Source organism: Dermacentor variabilis, chromosome 1, assembly GCF_050947875.1.
Source record: "Dermacentor variabilis isolate Ectoservices chromosome 1, ASM5094787v1, whole genome shotgun sequence".
Taxonomy (NCBI): Eukaryota; Metazoa; Arthropoda; class Arachnida; order Ixodida; family Ixodidae; genus Dermacentor; species Dermacentor variabilis.
In genome coordinates this window covers 17,435,091-17,456,788 of record NC_134568.1, presented here as the reverse complement: position 1 = coordinate 17,456,788, position 21,698 = coordinate 17,435,091, and the positions used below count along the sequence as shown (strand labels likewise).

Genomic DNA, 21,698 nt, shown 5'->3' with positions numbered 1-21,698 from the left:
AGTGCCGGACCAGGACAAATTTTTCTTCAACTATGAGGCTTTTCCTTCGAGGAACCCGTATGGGTTTCCTTTGTAGCAATTGCTACGAACGCGTGGATGTCTGATTTTCCCTTTATTCAACATTTTGGATTACGTAGGTTTAACAGTTGAGTTTGTGAAATATTTTAGTGACTTCGGGTCATACATTTCCATGGTTAGTATGTTTCTTCGTACATTTTTTTACAAAACTTATGAACGAAGTTCTTACATTTTTTCTCACTGTCTCATGGAAAACATATAAGAGAGGTTCTACTTGCATGTTCGCATTGGCACTTTATTATATCAAATAACTTTTTTTATTTGTGTTTGTTATACACAGTACGAGGTTCAGCTACAATATCTGCTGGGTAAATACACAGTGAAGTGTACACCATGTGGAACACATTATAGCAATACATTCAATGTGGTTGCTGGTCAAGATCACAAAATTAAGCGCACAGCCCAGTTTAGAGAAAGCACAGCTAAAAGGCATAGAACTTTAGCCAGGATGTCTCACCTTATAACTTCATCAAATGTCTGATTGATAATGTCAGTCACCTTGCTTATGTCAGCCTTACTCACACCGTGCAAGCCAACTGAGAAAAATGCCTCTTTCAAGTTGGCATCATACCTGTAATTGCAGAACGTTTTCATGTAAATCAATACGAACTGTATTAATGCGCAGAATCGTTCAAGAACAATAAAGACTGTAAACTTTTTTTAATGAGAAGAAGCACAAAAAGAACTGGGACAGAGGGAGAAATCACAAAAGCACCGTTTACATGAACTTTTATTTAAAAGTGGGGAATACTATACAGAGTTATAATTTTTAAGTATTACGAACTTTTAGAAATCGCTAATGGCAGACAGCATAAAGCTTGTCCTTGAGCTGTACTAATCGAAGAGGTGGACCTTACTAACAAAAGAAATCAAAACACATATTTAACTAACTGAAATTCCCTAATTGCAATGCCTTTACTCTGCTGTCCTTTTTCATGATGCTGGCTGAACGCATAGTGCCATATATCAGCAAGGTCACAAGCAATCTATGCTCAAGTACTAGCTCAATTTTATAGTCCATTGTACCAAACTCTGTTCATTTCTTAAGAACAATGTGTACACCTTGCCACAAAAAAAGTAAGAGCCAGCCAGCTGCTGGCAGCCACAGTCGGCTGGACTTCACTTTTCTTTTTGTCTGTAATAGAATGTGCATAAACTGCTCCATAACAAAAGGTGGCTAGATAAATCTATCCCTACATTTAATTTTTTTTGTATTTATAGTCAACTTATGCAGTAATAAACAAGCAAACTACTGTTCAGTTCCACTGATAGATGTGTTAATGTTAAATGGTCGTAACATTCAGTCCATGAACAAACTGGGCAACAGCTTTCTGAATATGAGCTTAGCTTTAGTAAAAAGATGGAATAGTACCGAAATTACACTATAATTACACTAGACAAGATCCTACATCAGTTCAGGCAACTGTGCAGCCACACAACGGGACAGTACAAAGCATGAGGTGAGGGCCTTAAAACAAATACACAGGAAGGCAATGTATAAATAATAGCACAAAGCATTCCATGCACATTACAATATGTGATTAACCTGCTTGAAAGCTTATACCTCTCCTACAGTGCACAGCCTGCACAATAAAAAGCTAAAGTGATTGTTTTGAACAGAGAACACACATAGAGCTAGGAAAGCCCAAAAATAATGTATGAAAACATTCTACATGCAAAATCAACATCAATCTGCAACAACTTTCAAGAAGGACTCATCAGCAATAACAATAGAGGTGTCAGGTTTGGTTTGCAGGCTTTAGTGAATTAAACACGTGAACATACCCAAGTGACGGCGTGTAGTCAGCTCCGATTCCAGCTTGAAGCAAGTTCTTGTAAAATGGCGAGTTAGGTCCATTCACAAGGAGGTGGCTTAGTATTGACATGACAAATGATTCCTGTGTATCTGTGATACTGGGGGGGGGGGGGGTACAAAAACAATGCAATAACATAAATGCCAGTACTTACATCCCACTTCGCAAAAGGATGTGAGTCAAGCTGTTGTGCCATGTATGCTGAGATTGTCCATGTGTTCATGGACAATTACAACATGGGCATACATACACATCTGTATGTGCATGTTTGCATGCACACACATGTGATTAAAGTTAAAAAAAGAGAAAATATGAGAAGAACAACATACAGGCACAATGCAAGTACAAGGACAAACAAAAGCACTTAGAGTAGGGGTGCTTCAATATTTGAAAATTTTATATAGGAAACTAAATACATTTTTTATTCAATGATTCGATTCAGTGCTCAAATTGAATAGTTAATATTTGAGATACTGAACATTTATCAAATAGTTTCTGAATAATCGGCACCAACGAGCAAGCACTCGGAAAAGAAGAAACCAAAAAGGCGAAGGATTCACTTTTCTTGCTTCCATCCTTGGACTATGTGCCCATATTCAATGCACAGTGCAAGATTATATGCTACATGAGAGAAAGTGTTTATCTAGTGGCGATGCTGCTGCTTAATGCTCAGGTGAAACAATTGCTCATGTGCAACCAATCTGATATTAAAAATATAGGGTTAGGAGCTGAGTTTATCTATTGCAACCTATTACGGAGCATTCTTGTTGACCATGCCCTCGGAGGTACCTTGGTACACTCACTTCCCACGTGAAGCTGCATTTTTCCAAAGTATTTTGTCTAATTTTGATGCCTGACTTTTATTTGAGAGATGGAAATAAAACCGCACCATGAATACTATACTAACTGCTACAAAGGAACGAATTTCAGTGAACAGCATTCTATCTTCATTTGATGTTGGCTGAAATGTATAATGATACAAGTGAAAATCTGCAGAACTCTAGCACAATATTGGAAGGAAAGTTGTCTTATTATTTTAAAGCTGTTCAAAATTATTTAATTTATGGTATACTTATATTTGATGTGATGTAATCACTAATTGATTCGTATTCAATCTGTTTTGAAAAATTACTATTTGTGGACCCTTAATTTACAGTGACATCAGTGGGAATGACATCAACGATAAACCATGCCAGTAAAACCCCCGTTCTATTTTGGCAACGTGCTGCGGGATGAAACAACTCAACGACAAAGCGGTGAGTACTCAGGAGAAAATTTGGGGCAATGGTAACTACACATGCTTAACAGATACTTAAATTAACACTTCTGGATTTGCCAATGAGACTTAGGCCTTCTCGCGCTGCAATTAACAGCAATTCTAGTGCAGGGAGTGAAACTACATGAGAAGGAAAAGCCTGCGCTTGATAAATGGATCACCATGCACAAATTACAGGGGAATAAGTGCAACGACTGCAAAGTTGTGACCAAGAAGCAGCACAGTGCATCTTATGAGGTGCAATTATCTAATGCTGATTCCGTCGGTTTATCAAGTCCAATAAGTGGTCATGGAGAATCTTGTTTATTATGAATTTGTATATCGCATTGCCATGAAATATGAGTTAACAAGCACTTACTGTTAAATCATGGAACGAGGCAAAAGTCTACGAAGAAGCCATTTAAGCGAGGACACAAGCTAAAGGTGTAGACAACAGCATCAGCTTCAACAGACTTCATTCAGGCTGATATGATTAACACAGGTCAGGTTCACTAAACTTCCTTCACTTAAGAGCAGTTGATCTGGTAAGTGGATTACCACCTTCTTTTACAATGAGGCAGGCAGATGTGCCACTAAGCGGCCGTAAGCAGATCACACAGTGAACAGGACTGCTAGGCATGTTTTACGAAGTCCTTTTCACAGCTTGCATTGTGTGCCTGAGGTTTCTTGAAGAGCAAATACAAAACCACACATAAAATAAATTACACACATAAAAATAAAAAGCACTCACTCATTCATTGCATATGTTAGTGCCACTGTTGACTGCTTTTCAGGATTTGCAGCCAATGGGTCTGGAACGCAAGTCATGGTTTCCATTCTCTGCAATGTGTTTTCTCATATTATTGTTTTGCAGAGGACAGCTGTATAAAGCAGCAACCATGAAAATAAAAACCAGGACTGCTTACCGGTTCTTTCCACCTTGGCTCAGGAGGTATGACATGGCTGCTATCAATTTTCTCAAACTTTGACAAGGCCAACTCATCGATCAGTGACAGTGTCTTTTCCAAAGGAAAGTCACCATAGGTTAGGAATCTGGTCCAAAAAGAAAAAAGGAAATCACGCTTCAGCTATTTGATTGTTCAAGATAATATTAGTTTACCACTCGCAACAATGTGGCACAACAGTCTAAGTTCAGAATAAGCTAGCCCCTGTAGCTAACAGTGCAGATCTGGCTTCATATCAGTTAATCACAGCTGCAGCCTCCTCCACTCTGAAATAACAATGCACCTTAGACAAGACAACACTGCTAAAAAAATCATTCAAAAGTGCACAGATTCATAACATATAAACAGTGGATAGAGTTCCACCATAGTACCATCACCACAATATGCACAGAAAACTGGGACCACAAGGTATTTGTCCCCAATCCCCATATGTGACTTACACACCTTTTTCCTATTAAAGGTTAGAACAATTTGCGACTTACACCTAAAAAGTGAAAGTCAACACATGAGAGTGTGCCTATTGTCTGCATGCAAGTATGCTAGTGAACCAAACAACAAACCATATCATAGGATGAGGACCTTGTTTGAAGCTTCCAAAAATTGCTGCTAGCAGTATTACACTGTTTCAGTAGTGCATCAGCAGACAGACAACCAAACATGCCAATCACTCAGCTACCACACAACTGCATGTCACACACTTGCTGCATGTCGTGTACTTCTAGAGGTTGTGGTCAAAAAGGTTGTAGGCTTATGCCTCAGGCGCGAAGGAAAGAGACAGACGACCCCGACTGACACCAGAATAGAACAGCGAGCCATGGCTGCTTTAGTTTCTTCTCATATGGGCATGCGCTATCCGGGTTTCAGGCGCCGCCAAAGGGAGGGTTGCCACAGAGCCCCCCGCGTAGACTGGAAGTCAAAACCGGACTGAGGGCCAAGCACTTGCCTGATGGAAATTCAAGCACTTGCCTGATGACAAACGCACTCCTGAGTTAAATTCTGTCACTAGTACTCAACCACTTGTTGCAAAAAACATCCTTGTATTATAAGACGAAATAAAATGCTACTTGTCCAGTTATATTTCATCTTTAGAAAAAAGAACTCATTTAAATAACCCTTGATAACGACGCGGGTAGTCTAAAGGTTTCATTTTTGCTCGACTCTGCGCTACCCATGCTTTCGCGTTTCAGTAGTTTCGTCATTGCGTAGTGCTGCGCTGGTTTTGCTGGCTCGCGAAACTCGCATAAAATGCAAGTAGCAGAAAATTCAACTTCCACTGATGTCGCGGGAGGCCCAAGCGATCTACGCCACTTGACCAAAAAGCAGCTGCAGCGGCGAACCCACCACTCCGTTAGCTCCGTCTTGGTTCGGTATCGCTGCCTGTCGAACGCCGTTTTACTCACCAATGGCAGCAAAAAGTGGTGATGGCATATGCAACGTCACCAATCCCCCGACTGGATGACGGGAGATTTGAATTTCGGAAAAGGTATTCGGACCCTTCAGATGCAATTCACTCGTAAACTAAGTCTTTTCTTATTATGAAACACGCGTTGTGAAGTTTCTGGAATGGTATTTCAACAGTCCACGTCGACTTAGCATTTGCCTTTAGTGTGCCTTTAACACAGTGCAGGAGGCATTGTGGGGAATTCTTGTGGCTGGGCTGGCAGCTGCGTTCATGTAAAGAAGTCTCCGGGGAGACACAGAGAACTGCCATACGCAAGCTCTGCTGCTGAGCACTGTAGGTTTGCCCGGAGGATGACCTATAAACCCAGGAGCACAAGGGGGAAAGCGTCAACCCAGGGGTGGCACAATTGAGGTGGGTAGCCAGGGTAGCCTTCAGCTGTCAGTGAAGGCATTCCACCATGCTGTTGACACAAAGGTGATGCACAGTGGTATGGCAATATCTGGTGCTGAAAATGCGATTAAGTCAAGCAAACAGGGAGGCCTCAAATTGGCATCCACGGTCTGTTGTCATGGTGCCAGGACAACCAAAGCAAGATACCCAAGCAGAAATGAAAGCGAGGGAAATAGTCTCAGCAGTAATGTCATGAATGGCAACAGCCTCCAGCCAGCATGTGAAACGGTCGACCATGGCGAGTTTATAACGATAACTTTGAGACACGGGTAGAGGGCCCACGATGTTGAGATGAACATGGTGGAAACAACGGCCGGGTGGAAGGAAGGCTTGGGGAGGCATCTTGGTATGATGGGAGACCTTTGTTTTCTGGCAGCACACTGCACCATTAATTACGGACCAGACGTAGCTCTGTGTAAGAAGGTGCTGAGTAGCCCAAATACCTGGATGACATATGTCGTGTAGAGAGTGGAAAATGGTGCGACATAGCGAAGCCAGATCACAAGGGTGGGGAAAGTCTGCTGAGACATTGCACCACAAGGGCTTAGGTGAGCATGGATGGGGCACCATAGTCAGAGAGAACGGGGGTTCTCTCGAAAAGCAGCGAGTTCACTGTCATTCTGCCATGCGGAAGAGAATGCGGCCCGGTCGACGGTTGGAGATGGAGAGTCAACTGCGGCTATACGAGAAAGGACATCAGCAGTGGTGTTGTCGGCACCTTTCACGTGGTGAATGTCGGTTGCAAATTCTGAAATATAAGCAAGATGGCAGAATTCGCGTGACACATACTTCGATGAGTTGGTGTGGAAAACATACTCCAGTGGCTTATGATTGGTCAGCACGTAAAACTGGCATTCTTCCAGAAAATGCTGAAAGTGCTGTACCGCAGTGTAGATGTCTAGTAGCTCTCGGCTGAAAACACTAGCGGGTCTCAGCAGGAAGTACCATATTTACTCGCATAATTATCACACTTTTTTGTCAAAAAAATTTATGCAAATTCAGGGGTGCGATCATTATGCGGGTTAAATTTCCCGCGAAACGAAAAAAAAATTTTTTTCATCCCGCGTTTGCTGCGGGATGACAACAGGTCAACAAATAGGCAGCTGCCGCTGTATGTAGTGCGGTACACCAAAACAAAAATGGCGGCCGAGAGAGCAAGCCGTGCGCGATTTTTTTTTTTCTTCTCGCAAGTACATTACGTGCATTGAAACAGTCTCTTCCGTATCAGTAATAAATAATATTGTTAATACCTGCAAGTTTGCGGCAACAACGTAGCCATGTCCACTTTGAGGGGACAGAAACAGATGGGCGCGCTTAGCTGCCAGTGACATAGAAACACACGGCGGGCATGCTGCGGAAACTGCGGCATTTGTCTTCACTACTATCCTAATATGGCACGTTTCCGCTAAGGGTGGGCAAATATCTTGGCTGTGTTACAAGCGTTGGCGTATGAATAGGGTACACTTCTAACGTATCAGTGTAAACATGGCTACTATCATTGCCGCTCGTGATTTGTTACGTGCCCACAAGTGCAGACGAGAAGAATCGAAAGGCGCCTTTTTTGTTGTTGTCAACCACAACCATTTTAAAGCCTACACATAATAAAGGCAAGTTTGGTTGTAGCTTCTTTTTTGTCATGGAAGTGCAGAAAGTGATGAAAGGAATGAAATGCGGCATCTGCTTATGAATGTTTGGTGCGTGCAGACAGCTTGGTTTGTCTTGAAGAGTTGTTCACTTAGCATTCGACAGATGGTAAGCGTGATCATTGTTAGCTAGACTTGGCACACGACATATCACTGCAGCAAGTTTTGGGTGTGATCATTACACAGGAAATTAAAAAAAATCGAATTTTCACGACAAAATTCAAGGGTGTGATCATTACGCGAGTGCGATCATTATGCACGTAAATACGGTAGTTTCCAAAAGTAAAAAGACAAAGGTCTCCACTCAGAGTTAATGAATTGCTGTAAGACGGCTCTGACGGCCACGCTGGAGGCATCAACCATCAACTGAGTATGGGTGTTGCTGCGCAGATGGATAAGAAGCTCGGAATTCGCAACTGCTTGCTTGGCAGCAGTAAAGAGGGCCTGGGCTTCTGATGACCAAGAAATGGCAGAGGACAGGCGGGCAGTTGACCAAAGGAGGTCGATGAGCGGGCGAAACAGCTCTGCACAGTGGAGTATAAAGCACCTGGAAAAATTCACAAGCCCCAGGAATTGGCATAACTGGTGCAGTGTTGTAGGCTTGGGATAATCCTGGGTGACCTTGACGTGGAACAGGAGAGGGCGTATACCCTCACATGATATGTGATGGCCCAAAAAATCGAGCTCAAATGAGCCGAAAACACACTTGGAGGTGTTTCACAACCACGCCGTACTGCTGCAGACGTTGGAACAAAGCACGCAGATGGTGATCATGATCATCCGGCTTAAGGCTGGCGATGAGGACATTATCAAAGTATGCGAACACAGTAGAGAGGCCCTGCACGACCTCAGCGATGAACCGCTGGAAGGTTTGAGCTGAATTGTGGAGTCCAAAAGGCATTCACACGTACTCAAACAAACCAAACGGCATCGTGATGGCGGTGGTCTTAGGTATGTCGGCGATCTAGATGGGAATTTGGTGGCACGCCTTAACCAGGTCCACTTTGCTAAAAATGTCGCGGCCGTCGAGGCGCGATATAAAGTCTTGGATGTGAGGCAGCCGATAGCTGTCGTGGACAGTTTCAGCATTCAACGCCCGATAGTCTCCACAGGGACGCCAGGGATCACACTTGGGCACTAGATGCCGCGGAGAAGCTCACCGCACTGGGGCCGTATTCTGAAACGTTCGCCTTCCACGAAAGTTTCGCCGCGGCGAAAGTCACATTCAATAAACTAAGCGACTGCTTACCCGTGACGTCAGCGTGCACTACCAACGCGAACTCTCGAACACTTCACATCACATGAGAGATCGCGCCCGGCGAGTGCAGAGCGGCTCGGGTGTGTTGTTTTCGAGTGTAGTGGCCTCAGTACGGGTTCTGCACACTGACTACATTTGGTTATGGCCTCTTTCGGTAAAATAAATTGAATAAGGATGAGTGAAATGTTTTATTTTATACGAATCAACAAATATCGCCGCGAAACAACGTGTGTAAAACGCCACCAAAAAGGCTACTATAAACTACCACCTATTTTATCTCTACTACACTCCACCACCAACCAAATGCCAAGAGACACCAAAAGACATGTTCATTTATTCAATACATGTCGAGAGCACCCATCGGCACCATGATGTTAAAATGACGTAGGCCAGAACTACTAGATGGCGCGGTTTATTTTCCGGTTTTGCTAAAATCGCCAATCAGAGCACGCCGTTGGCGGAGGCGAGGCCAGGGCGAAACTTTGGCAGAAGGCGAACATTTCAGAATACGGCCCTTGGATGACAGGCGTATAACACTGAGCTGCAGCATGTGGTCTAACTCCCCCGTTTGGTAATAGCTAGACAGTCCCCAAACAAGCAGCGTGGTCGAGTGGCTGCTAGATAGATAGAGAAGTTTTGAACAAGAGAAAAAAGATTAAGGAGATGTATACAAAAATGCTTGAATGAAAGCATGTACAGGTGGCTGGCTATTAGTCACCAACCCATAACAAAAGGGATGCCAATAAATCATCATCATGCATAGCCAAAATTTACAAAGCGGCCTGATGAGGGGCCCTTTCAATTTTGCCAACACTGACTGAGGCAAAAACCTGTGATACCTTAACAAGCGGAAGTATTGCACCCTGGAGCAGCAACCTGATCAGCAATTATAATACTAAGTCATGACAATTCTGTCAAAAGTACTCATTGAATGCGTACGAGCTCAGCAGAAAGCGGACTCAATGCTGCAGAAACACTGCCTCACACATCTCTTCAGCCAGTGTTAAACAGGCACTTAGATAAACTGGCATGCAGTGTAGCAAGTTACCTTAAGCTGATTTGGCTTGTCGGGATAGTTGGTAGGAATGCGTGATTAAATAGTACAAAAAGAAGACAAGACACAGCACTCTGTATGCCTCATCTTTCCTTGTACCTTGTCTTCTTGGAGCTGTTTAACCCTCGCTGGTTCAAGGATTCCTGTATGAATGTCTTGCAAGAAATATTCGACATTGATAGAAACAAGCTGAGAACTGTTTTCAGAAATGTGAATGTCATCAATGGTAATTACAAAATTAGTTGGTTTTGTGCCAGAGATAAATATGGCTGTCCCTGAAATTTCAATAATGCCATGTGTCACATCACACTGAGGTTAGCCCTCTATGTTTTATTTTTGAAGTGCACTGCCTGGTGCATGCAACCTGCCTTGGGTGGCACAAAAATGGTCTTGCAATAATCTGTGGCCACATTTCACACAATTATGAGAGCGAATTAAGGAGTTTGAAGAACACCCTGCTGCTCACAATGCACTGAGTTTTTGGCGGTTCATGATAAACCTTTGGGTGAATGTGAAAAACTCCAGTGAGAACTTCCTTCTTTACTTTTCCCTGACTTCTGTTGTTCAGATGCACAATATAAAATTTTCACTTCATTAAAAAAAATCAGAACCAGCAATGGTTAATCATTCTAGCTCAAGCATTTTGAATTGCAAACTGCAGCTGACAATTGTTGATCATGTCAGCAGATAAAGAAATGAAAAGTTTACATGTTCCTGTGTCCTTCCACTTGATTTGACTGACAAGCAATTTTCATAGTTATATAAAGACTAAATCAACAGAGTTGACTGCAGCAAGCTTTTGTAGGCACAAGTGGTGTTCCAGGAAGTGGGAGCTCATGAAAAAGCCGAAGTATCTAGAAAACTTGCCACCCATATCACTGCACTGATTGCAATGATGACAATCAGTGAATGGATACCAGTACAAAGTGAACAATGATGACAATGATCAGGATTAGAGTCCAGCAAAAAATCTTTCACATCTCTGAAATGTCATAATCACTGCACCAGAGATTCCCCACTTAGCTCAACCCATACAATAACGGCAGCAGTACATGTATCAGCTGTTTCCCTCGTAACCTCAATCCAGCACCAACGGCTTTAGACACACTCGCTTGGCAGCCGCCGCGCAAGAAAAGCCACATAAAGAGAATAAGCATATATTGTGCCAAAATAAAAAAGCCCTTCAAGCTTACACCATCGTTGGAATAAGGGGTGGACCAAAATTTCTACTTCGAGCAGACCAACAGCATTTTTATACTTGACCACAGCCACGAGCTCTCCTACACCAAACCCCTGCGCCAGCTCTAGTGTGGAATAAACAAACCTGGCATTGCTTGGGTGGTAGTGCTTGTCATGAAATTCCTTGAGCTGCTCCCAGGTGAGGTCAGGGATTGAAAGCGGGTGACCACCACTCACATGGCCATACACACCACTTGGGCATAGCTTGTTAACAATGGCCTGGTTGAAGTCATTGCTCGAGTTGGACTGCAAGGACAAAGAAATTATATGAAACAATCATGGCTGCAACAGCTTTTTAATACAGCGCACTAAGACACTAGTAGCCTCCCACCAAGTTATTGAAACTTGAAAAAAATCTTAATCGTGCTTACTAACAAAGAATTTTTGCTCAATTAAAGACAAGGCATTAACTTTTGGAAGCGTTTAAAATTAAAAAGATGGCAATGGTGTAAATCAAATGAACTGCTTTATATAGCACACTTTTATTAAATGGTCACAGCAGGTAATACCCTCATGTCAAATACCATAGTATCTGCTAAGCCCACTGAACATAGATGCCTGGATACACACAAAAAAATAATGACATAGTACATGTTCCTGCTGCTGCATTTCTCCAGTCAAGTCCACAGTAGCCTGGTTCCTGTAAATCTAGTTCAAGACTAAAATGTGCGGCACTCATGCTAGATATGCAGTTTACCCGATACATTCCTCAATGTTACATAACAATTCAGGCCCAAGCACAAAGAAGAATGGCGTTGTCATAGCGAGAATTGGCAAAAATTATAAATAACAGACTGCACAGACCAGCATTGTGACATTCTTTCTTTCCCCACAGTAATAGTACACAGTGGTTCCGCAGTTCACAAAGCAGCACGCCCCCAAGCCTTATCATTGTCACCATTTTATCATCAGCACCACGATTCTTTTCATACAGATCATATAGAAAGAACCTAGGACATAAGCAAAAATGTGACCATTAATATTATACATTTGTCAAACACCTTCTTTCAGTACCCGCATCAAGCACTTGTAATGCGTGCAATTACAAGTGCTTGATGTAAGTACAACTTTAGGGCATTCTCTAGCAGCAGACCTGGACGCTTGACAAGTGGAAACTTGCAAGCTGCCGATTCTCACAGGTGTTCCTGCTCATAAAAAAGCGGCAACGGTGAAAGGCAGCCAGTTGCACGCCAACTGGGAATAGAGGGCTGTTAATGAGCGGCAGTTGGTGACAGAAATGGCAACTCTCATGTTCCCTCACATAAAGCTGTTGAAGTGATCTCCAACGCCAAAAGTCCCAAACAAACACACAGCACTGGACTGTATACAGAAGACGGGGGTGTACAAACTGTGGCAACAATATTTTGTATATTGGTATATGTTTTCAATGTAGGAATGAGTGATCGGCTTTCTGATTAATTTTCTGATTAATCAACTTATTATTTAAACCTACAGCGAAATGTAACATAAAATTAGCATAGACTGCACAATTACTCTTCTGAAGTTCTGTGCTTCTGTTCAAAAAGAAAGATGGTCATAAGTGAAGAAAATAAAAGCAAACATTTCTTCTAGCATTTCGCATTGAAACTATGGCAATGATATAGTCCACGACGAGAAAGCCAATAGAGGTTCTCAGGACTAGAGTATTTGTTCAGATCCACATACACTGCAATACTTTGTTCTTAATTAAAGAAACAATTCTCAACAAACCAAATAAAAACTACAAAGAACTAATAACAAAATATGCCGTTCAGTGCACAGCCCCCAGCATGTGCTCGTCCAAAGCATGAAAGCATGCTCAGAAATGCGTTTGTACCATCTACCACAGGCATCTCGTTTAAGAGAATTTTGCCTAGAGTACGTGCATGCTCTAGGCAAAGCAGGCTTCTTAAAACAATGCGCACTTTTTCTAGAAACATGCATTTTGGGAAATGAGCGTAAAGCTTGCAAAAGGTGGAGTACGGACAATGGGTCAAACATTTCGAAAGAATATAGCATGAAATTCCCTTTGGTGTCCTTTTAAGCAAATGTAAACTGTATCAACAGGTCATTAAGCATTTATTAACATGGTAACCTGTGGTACGTGCATGCCCGACTTCAGTACTACAAGACATGGAACTGAATATGTGTCTGCAAGTGCAAGCAGCATCTCGGTGTATGTAGTAGCTATATAAGAGCTTAGCTTGCTCTACTTTCTAGCATTTCTTATTACCTTTGCAGCATTTTGGTACCACAAAATTACTGAACATTACTAAAACACATTCTGTATAACTTTAGAGCTCCACTTACAAAGAATCCTTTCATTTCATTGTACACCACTCCTTTGATGACAATGGGTGAAGATTTGTCCTTGGGATCAGTATGCTCAAGCCTCCATCCCTCCTGCCTGCAATGAGCATAATGTAAGCTTTAAATCTTACTTGGCTGCAGAGAAAAAAAAATGTGGTCCATAATCCTTTCAGTAAAGCGTATGCAGTAAGAGAGAGAGAGAGAGAAATAACTTTTATTTATATAGCTGGCAGATTGGTGGGGGGGGGGGGGGGCAACCCCGCGTAGATGGCGGCCAGAAGCCCTTGAGCTCTAGCGGCATCCTCGGCCTGCTGAACGGCCAAAAGTAAGAAAAAAAAATGTTTAATTAAATTGTGGGGTTTTACGTGCCAAAACCACGATTCAATTACGAGGCATGCTGTGGTTGGGGTCTCTGGAAATATGGACCACCTGGGGTTCTTTAACGTGCACCTAAATCTAAGTACACTGGTGTTTTCACGTTTCGCCCACATCGAAATGCAGTCACCAGGGCCGGGATTCAATCCCACAACCTCGTGCTTAGTAGCCCAACACCATAGCCACTAAGCAACCACAGCTGGATTCACACTTAGCCCTTGACTATGTCTGATAAAGGAAGAAAGCATTAATGGATAAAATCAGGAGTATGGTGGAATCCCATTGGGGGGCGGGAGGCGGGCAGACATGACAAACAAAGAAAACAAAACGCCAACCACAAAAGATTTAGTAAAGTTAATGTTTTAGCTCCCACACAGGAGCTCTGTTCACAACGTCAACAGCACAGTGAACAAGACTCCTATGTAGGAGCTGAGACATTAACAGCATTGTAAACAAGGCTCCCGTATGGAAGCCGATACAATAACTTTACCCACATCTTTTGTGGTCCATGTTTTGTCTTCTTCATAGATCAAAGAAGTCAGCTGTGTGGCTGGCAAACCTTTCATGTACGAATGGGGATGACAGTGAGATGAAAATATGTAAACAAAGAAAAACAGCTAATAGAATATACTATTTATTAAATTGGATATGAAAATAATTTTCCCTTAAATGCAACCTGTCAAACCACAGCACCCTCTCACTCAGTATGAAATAACAATATGAACAACATGAAGGAAAGGACACACAAGGAGCATCTTGGTCGTGCTGTTCATTGACAATGAACATACTACACCAAATTTGACTGACTCACTTTCCCTGCTTCTAAGTAACTGAACTGTGTGCACAATTTGCATTCAACATGTACAGAAAGCAAGACTGATGCTTAGAACGCAGGAGCTGCATGCTCTCGAGTATGTAGGCAACATCTACCTATAACAGTTACTTCAAGACTGACTTGATGTGAGCATGTGCAGCTACATTTACAAGATGGCTTGTCTCCTCTCGCATTGTTGGTCACCGCATGCTTTGGCAATTGCTTTCACCATCAGGATTTCTGTCTGCAATGCCGTGCCACCAAACAAAGAAACGGTTAATGTGATTAGGCACACACTTATGAAAATATTTTATCCATGAAAACCTTGGAACTAGGCTACGATTGTAACATTGTTCTGCCAACCAGCAGATCTGTATCACGTGCACCACTCCTCGAATTCCTGTGAGCGGTTTCCATTAGCAATGTATGCATTCATTTGTTTGTGGGCATTAAGGAAAAATGCTGCCTGCACACCTAAGATTGAAAATGCTTCAGTTGAACAAAGCCATATATAAGTTCCTACAACACATGGGCAAAAAAAATTTTTAATTTTCTCACTTCTCACACTTCTGTCGTGTTTATTACTTCAGTTCATGGCGTTTCGACAATGAAATTGCTTCTACAGAAAACGTGTTGCTAATGGCGACGAACTGCCAAGCCATGCACAGGAATCTGAGGCACAATGCACCCAACACAGATGCAGCAGTTTGCAGAAGGATGACAAAATCATAGCAGATTTCCGAGCTTTACATACACAAAACATTCATAGCATGCGCTAAATCATGTAATCTCTGCTTTTGCTACACAGTGAGGCATCAAAGACAGCAGTATTAACGGCGAAAGCAAGTGCCGGAGGATGCATCAACCAACAGGTCAAGAGAAGACAAGTTATCTCGTGAATGCGCTCGCACGTGCTTATATCGCACCAGTTTCAAATCATACGATTAGTGCTAGGTGTCACCTGCGTAGTCCCAAGCATGCAGCTCCTGTGCTCTAACAGGTGTTATGCCCTCTGCACAAAGGCAAGTGTTCAATTTAACACATAAAAACTGAACCCTCGGTAAGGCCTCCATTCCAGCTTGCCCATGAAAAATTTCCTTTGCCATTGCAGCACAAGCCCTCCTTTAGCCAAAAGTTAAGTAAACTGCTGGTGCCTCACAAAATACACATGTTGATATCTTTGTACATCTGTGCTGCTGATATGTGGCTTAGCAGTACCGCACTTGATCTCAATAGCACTAAAGCACAATTGCAAGTCTTCCAATGTAAAGCAGGCATGTACAGTTATCAGGTGCACATCAGTCGTACTCCAGGAGCAGCAGCATACTATGCAATGTGGGGAACAAGACGTGCTCTGTGACTTTTGCCACGGCTCCTCTTTCCATTTCAGCATGTGGCATGATGGGTGGTAGCCACATTGTCACTCAAGTGGAAGGTCCAGCAGCTAGTTTCCATGGGACTAATTTTGATTTTGATAGCAATCAAGGCTCACTCTTCTGGTCCCACATTTCCTGGCCATGACAGCGAACTCAGAGGACACGTCTCCTGCTGAATGCAAGGTGCGTACACGTCCAACACTCCTTTTGGGGATCACTCGCACTTGAGTTCGTCTATGGAGTCTTCTGCCTACAGTGAGCACGTGTATATCTTGCGTGGCTCCTTTCTAAATGTTAAGCTTAGTGCTCGTGCGTAGTTCTACTACACCGGGCCGCACTCATTGGAGGTGAATGCAAACAGAGATTGCCTTACTCTCTCACAAACCGGCCCTTTGGTCACCACAGAGCACACAGCATAGTCGCATGAAGCCTTTCTCTTTTGTGGCACAGCATACAAAGCCCTTCTTTTGAGAGGCCCTCACAAAGAGCCTTCTTCCCTCGGTGACTTGCTAGTGGCACCCATCCTGCATATTCATCCTTGGCACGGAGGCCTTCGCTCTAGCTCAGTATTAGACATGGGCAGAGTGGCAGATATCATTGGATGTTGAGTGTAATAAACCCCTAGGTTAACTTGGCCATACTGTGTTTCTTGTGGTGTAACATTTAGTTTCTTTCAGATGCCAAGTGCATACACACAACACCAGAATAGTCCACACGAGGGAACTGCTGGTGTGGCATCTGTGGGGTCTTTGTGTCTCACAGGAGTACCAACCAACGCAGGTTCGAGCTTAGCGAGCTACTGGGCCGCGTCAGCCGTCAGCCCCTAGCACCGCTGCACGCGAGCTCAGGCCGCAAGGGGCCACCGAGCAACGCATGCAAGAAGACAGTATTGCCCTGAGTTAGCTGATACCGTTTACTGCATCCGGTGACACCAGACACTGCACGAACGCCCACTCCTGGGGCGACGGGGAACCAAAGGGGTCCTGAACCAAGGGCGAAAAATACAGTCAGGGGTGCCTATAGCACGTCGCTGCGAGAGCACAGGCTCCTCCCCCAAGCTGGGACATGCCACTAGGAAAAGTCCCGGCAGCTATGCTACTTGCTCTCGTGATAACCAATGGGCCAACTCGCAAGAGCTCGGGCAATCTCCTTTGGCTTGGACTTCCGATGAGTGCGGCTCAGCATGGTACGATATCGCGCAAGCACTAGGCACCCATTTTTCGGCTTAGCGTCGGGACAGGATCAACACGAGGTACGCGCTCCCCGCACAGGCAAAGGCACCGTGCGTGGGCTCAGTCCTAGTAACAAAGGTGTCGGCGGATGAGAGGAAGCATGTACGGTACCCGGCGCAGTCCCAAGGAGAAAGAGACATGCTACCGTCATGACTGCAGCCACCAGGGGCCACTTCCTGACGTCGTTGCTCCGCCCTCACCGCGAACCATCGCGAGTGGAGCGCCACCGCTGGCAACTGGTTCGCAGTGAGGCGTAGGGATCGCAGGAACAAGTGAAATGTACCTGCGCAATGGCACGTCGAATTCCCCAAATCCCCACACATTACAGTTTCGTAAGATTAAACTTGAGGTGGTCAGTTCCTTTGAGTGCTGCGGACAGACCACAACCTAAGCCTTGCCTTAATGGGACCCTAAAGTAAAATATTAATTCAACATATTGACGCAAGATGATTTCAAATTACGCGCCAGCCGCCTCCTGCGTCCGTCCAGCTGCTTACTGCTACCTGCGAAAGATAGCGGCAGTGAAGCGGGCAACACGGGCCCGCAAGGCACGCGCAATCGGAGCAACGTGCCATCAGCACGGGACATGAGGGAAGAAGAAGAGGTGCGGGTCTCTTGCGAAAAGACTGTGGACATTCTAGCGAGGCTCTCGTCTAGCTCTTTGTCGGGCACAAGTTCGCCCAAGGTAGATTGATTAAAGTACCGTCACTCAACTGTGCGTTACAAATTTGGTGGAGGTGCTGGGTATGATTTCAAGCCCTTCTCAAGCCAGAGAAAGGAGCCCGGACTCACGGCGACTTGGACCCATCGAGTTGACTCCTGTTCACCAACGCAGCAGTCGTCGCCTACGTGGTGAGCCCCCCGAGTTTTCCCCTTTGCCGGTTTCTATCGGAGCGTCAGCATCTGCTAGCGGAAACGCTACCGAGATGACGACTCAAACCACGCCAACTCACATCGTGGTCAACTCGCCAATGACGCCAGAGCCTTTCCACGGCGACACATTTGAAGACGCAGAGGACTGGCTGGAACGCTTTGAGCGCGTCGCTGAGTTCAATGGATGGAACGGAGAGCGCAAGATACGAAATGTTTACTTCGCATTAGAGGACAGCGCTCGAACGTGGTTTGAAAACCACGAAGCGACGTTTGTGTCGTGGGATGCTTTCCGACGGGAGTTGCTGGCAACTTACCCGAGTACCGACCGCAGGGAGAGGGCCGAAGCTGACCTGCAAGCAAGAAACCAGCGTAATAACGAAAGCGTGGCCATGTATGTAGAAGACATGTCCCGCCTATTCCGCCGAGCCGATCCGAACATGAGCGAGGACAAGAAACTACGTCACCTAATGCGCGGCGTAAAACAGGAACTGTTTGCAGGGTTGGTTCGGAGCCCGCCGCGCACCGTCGCTGAGTTTCGTGCAGAGGCGACAACAATGGAAAGCACGTTGCAACAGCGATCAAGGATGTACAACCGGGAGATGAACATCACTTCTGTAGACACAGTTCCAGCCGTCTTTGGAAATAGCGTGGACATCATACGAGAGCTCATGCGATCTGTAGTGCGAGAAGAGCTCCAGCGGCTACGGCTTGACCAGAACGCTCCAACGCCCTCTTCCCTGGCAGACCTGGTTCGTGAAGAGGTCAGGCAGGTCGTCCGAGAACCACAGCTCAGTGCGCAGCCCCAAGCGCTACGACTGCGCCAACCGAGCGTCTCATATGCCGATGTGCTGCGGCAAACTCCCGCACGTGCTGACGTCGCCGCCACTTCCTCTATGAATAGCTCGATGCCTCGAACTACACTGCCGCCACCCGAGAGAAGATTCAGGAAGGCTGATGTATGGCACACTCCTGACCGAATACCCCTCTGCTACCACTGTGGGGAGGCTGGCCACCTGTACAGAATGTGTCACTATCGCCACGCAGGGCTTCGTGGTTTTCCGGTGAACGCACCTTGCCCCCGAAATGGTGAGCGTCCTTCGGAAATTGAAGAATACCTGTCCACTCGTCAGAGCTCCCCATACGCCTACCAGCAACACCAACCTCGATCAGCAGCGCCGTTTAGGCATCGGTCACCGAGCCCCCGCCCGTCTTCAAGCTCCCCAAGACGCCGTTCACAGAGCCCGCTTCGGGAAAACTAGAGTCAGCGACCTCAGGAGGTAAGGTCGCTGCCGACGCGAAAAGACAAGAACCTCCATCGATGACTCCGAGCGACGACGAGGGACTCAGAAACCAGTGCCACAAGAGCGACGTTGGTTCCGATTTACGTGTGTTTGTTGACGGTTACGAAGTGAACGCGTTAGTGGATACAGGTGCAGATTACTCGGTAATAAGTAGTGAGCTTGCCAGGAAATTGAAGAAAGTGCTGACACCATGGAAAGGGCCACAAGTTCGCACCGCAGGAGGACACCTCATCGACCCCGCTGGAAAGTGCACGGCTAGAATAGGAATACGAGGCTTCACGTACGTCGCTAGCTTTATCGTCCTTCCCGAGTGCTCAAGAGACTTGATTATTGGCATGGACTTCTTGCAGGATAATGGCGCTGTAATCAACTTGCGGGAATCATGTGTTTCCTTTTCAACAAAGCACGCTATCGCAGCATTCAACACTGAAGAAAAATTCGACGCCCTTTATATTGCCGATGACGACGTGATGCTTCCTCCTAGATCCAGCGTAGCCGTCGCAGTAAGAAGCGACGCGTTCAGTGACTGCGAAGGAATTGCAGACAGCAACACCAGTCTCCTACTCGAAAAAGGGATCTGCGTGGCAAGAGGGCTTGTTCAGCTGCGTGGTGGATGTGCCAACGTTTTCCTCACTAATTTTGGAAATGAGGTGCAACATGTCGCGAAAGGAACCGTTATTGCCAGCCTTAATAACTTCGTCCAAGTTACAGACCTGAGCATCCCAGAGATTTCAACATCAAAATTCCAAGATGCGGATTCTGTCCTTGCAGCCATCGACATCGAACCAGGTCTATCGCCCAGACAGAAGGAGCAAATAGAAGCCCTCGTAAGAGAGTTCGCCGAATGTTTTTCAATGTCATCCAAAGTCCGGCGGACATCTATTGCCAAACATCGGATAATTGTCGACGAATCAGTGAGGCCTATTTGCCAGCATCCCTACCGAGTGTCACCAAAAGAGAGAGAAGCTATAGGAAGTCAAGTTAAGGAAATGCTGAAAGATGATGTAATTCAGCCGTCGGCAAGTCCGTGGGCGTCGCCTGTGGTACTTGTAAAGAAAAAGGATCAGACCTTGCGCTTCTGCATTGATTATCGTAAGCTGAACGCCGTCACAAAGCGGGATGTGTACTCACTTCCAAGAATCGATGACACTCTAGATAGACTACGAGATGCCAAATTCTTTTCCTCCCTGGACCTCAAAAGCGGCTACTGGCAGATAGAAGTGGACGAACGAGATCGTGAAAAGACGGCATTTGTGACGCCAGACGGACTATATGAGTTCAAAGTGCTTCCATTCGGCCTTTGTTCCGCACCTGCCACGTTTCAGCGGATGATGGACACTGTGCTCACCGGTCTGAAATGGCAAACCTGTCTCGTTTATCTTGATGATGTCGTAATTTTTTCTACCACCTTCGAGCAGCATGTGGAACGACTGCGGGCTGTGATGAAAGCTATTAGATCAGCAGGTCTGACGATAAAACCGCAGAAATGTCATTTCGGCTTTCGCGAGCTTCTTTTCCTCGGCCATGTCGTCAGTTCAGAAGGCATTCGCCCGGACCCTGAGAAGACTGCGGCCGTGGAGAAATTTCCAAAACCAACCGACAAAAAGGCTGTTAGGCGATTCTTAGGACTTTGCGACTACTACAGACGCTTCGTCAAAAATTTTTCAAGGATCGCCGAACCACTAACGCGGCTAACAAAGGAAGACGCGCCTTTCGTCTGGTTGAATGAGCAGGAGAACGCTTTCAATGAGCTCCGAAAGCGTCTTCAGAACCACCCAGTTCTTGCTCATTTCGACGAGGAAGCCGAAACTGATATTCACACAGACGCAAGCAATTTAGGACTCGGTGCCGTTCTCATTCAGTGGCAAAACGGAGAGGAACGAGTCATTGCGTATGCTAGTCGAACACTTTCGAAGGCTGAAGTGAACTACTCAGCCACAGAAAAAGAATGCCTCGCGGTGATATGGGCCATCAGCAAGTTTAGACCATACTTATATGGCCGACCCTTCCGAGCTGTCAGCGACCATCATTCATTGTGCTGGCTGGCGAATCTCATAGACCCATCTGGACGGCTAGCTAGATGGAGTCTACGGCTGCAGGAATACGATATAACGGTCGTATACAAGTCCGGTCACAAGCACAGTGATGCTGATTGCTTGTCACGTGCACCGATTGAATACACGGAATCTATGCTTAGGGAAAATGAACACGATTGCCCGTTCCTAGGAGCTGTGACAACATCGCAAATGGCTCAGCATCAGCGATCCGACGCGGATTTAC

At 45.2% G+C, this 21,698-nt stretch overlaps 1 protein-coding gene across 2 annotated transcripts in view; it reads right to left on the bottom strand.

Annotated features, from left to right (window-relative positions):
- LOC142575630 (presequence protease, mitochondrial) overlaps positions 1 to 21,698 on the bottom strand; it is a 157,467-nt gene that overhangs the window by 117,494 nt on the left and 18,275 nt on the right. For both annotated transcript variants that reach the window (XM_075685150.1, XM_075685158.1), the window contains exons 6-11: positions 13,448 to 13,544; positions 11,244 to 11,404; positions 4,074 to 4,200; positions 3,899 to 3,987; positions 1,864 to 1,992; positions 536 to 649 (exon numbers count right to left, since the gene is read on the bottom strand). In XM_075685150.1, the coding sequence (XP_075541265.1) occupies positions 536 to 649; positions 1,864 to 1,992; positions 3,899 to 3,987; positions 4,074 to 4,200; positions 11,244 to 11,404; positions 13,448 to 13,544 (717 nt within the window). The remainder of the gene's footprint in view (positions 1 to 535; positions 650 to 1,863; positions 1,993 to 3,898; positions 3,988 to 4,073; positions 4,201 to 11,243; positions 11,405 to 13,447; positions 13,545 to 21,698) is intronic.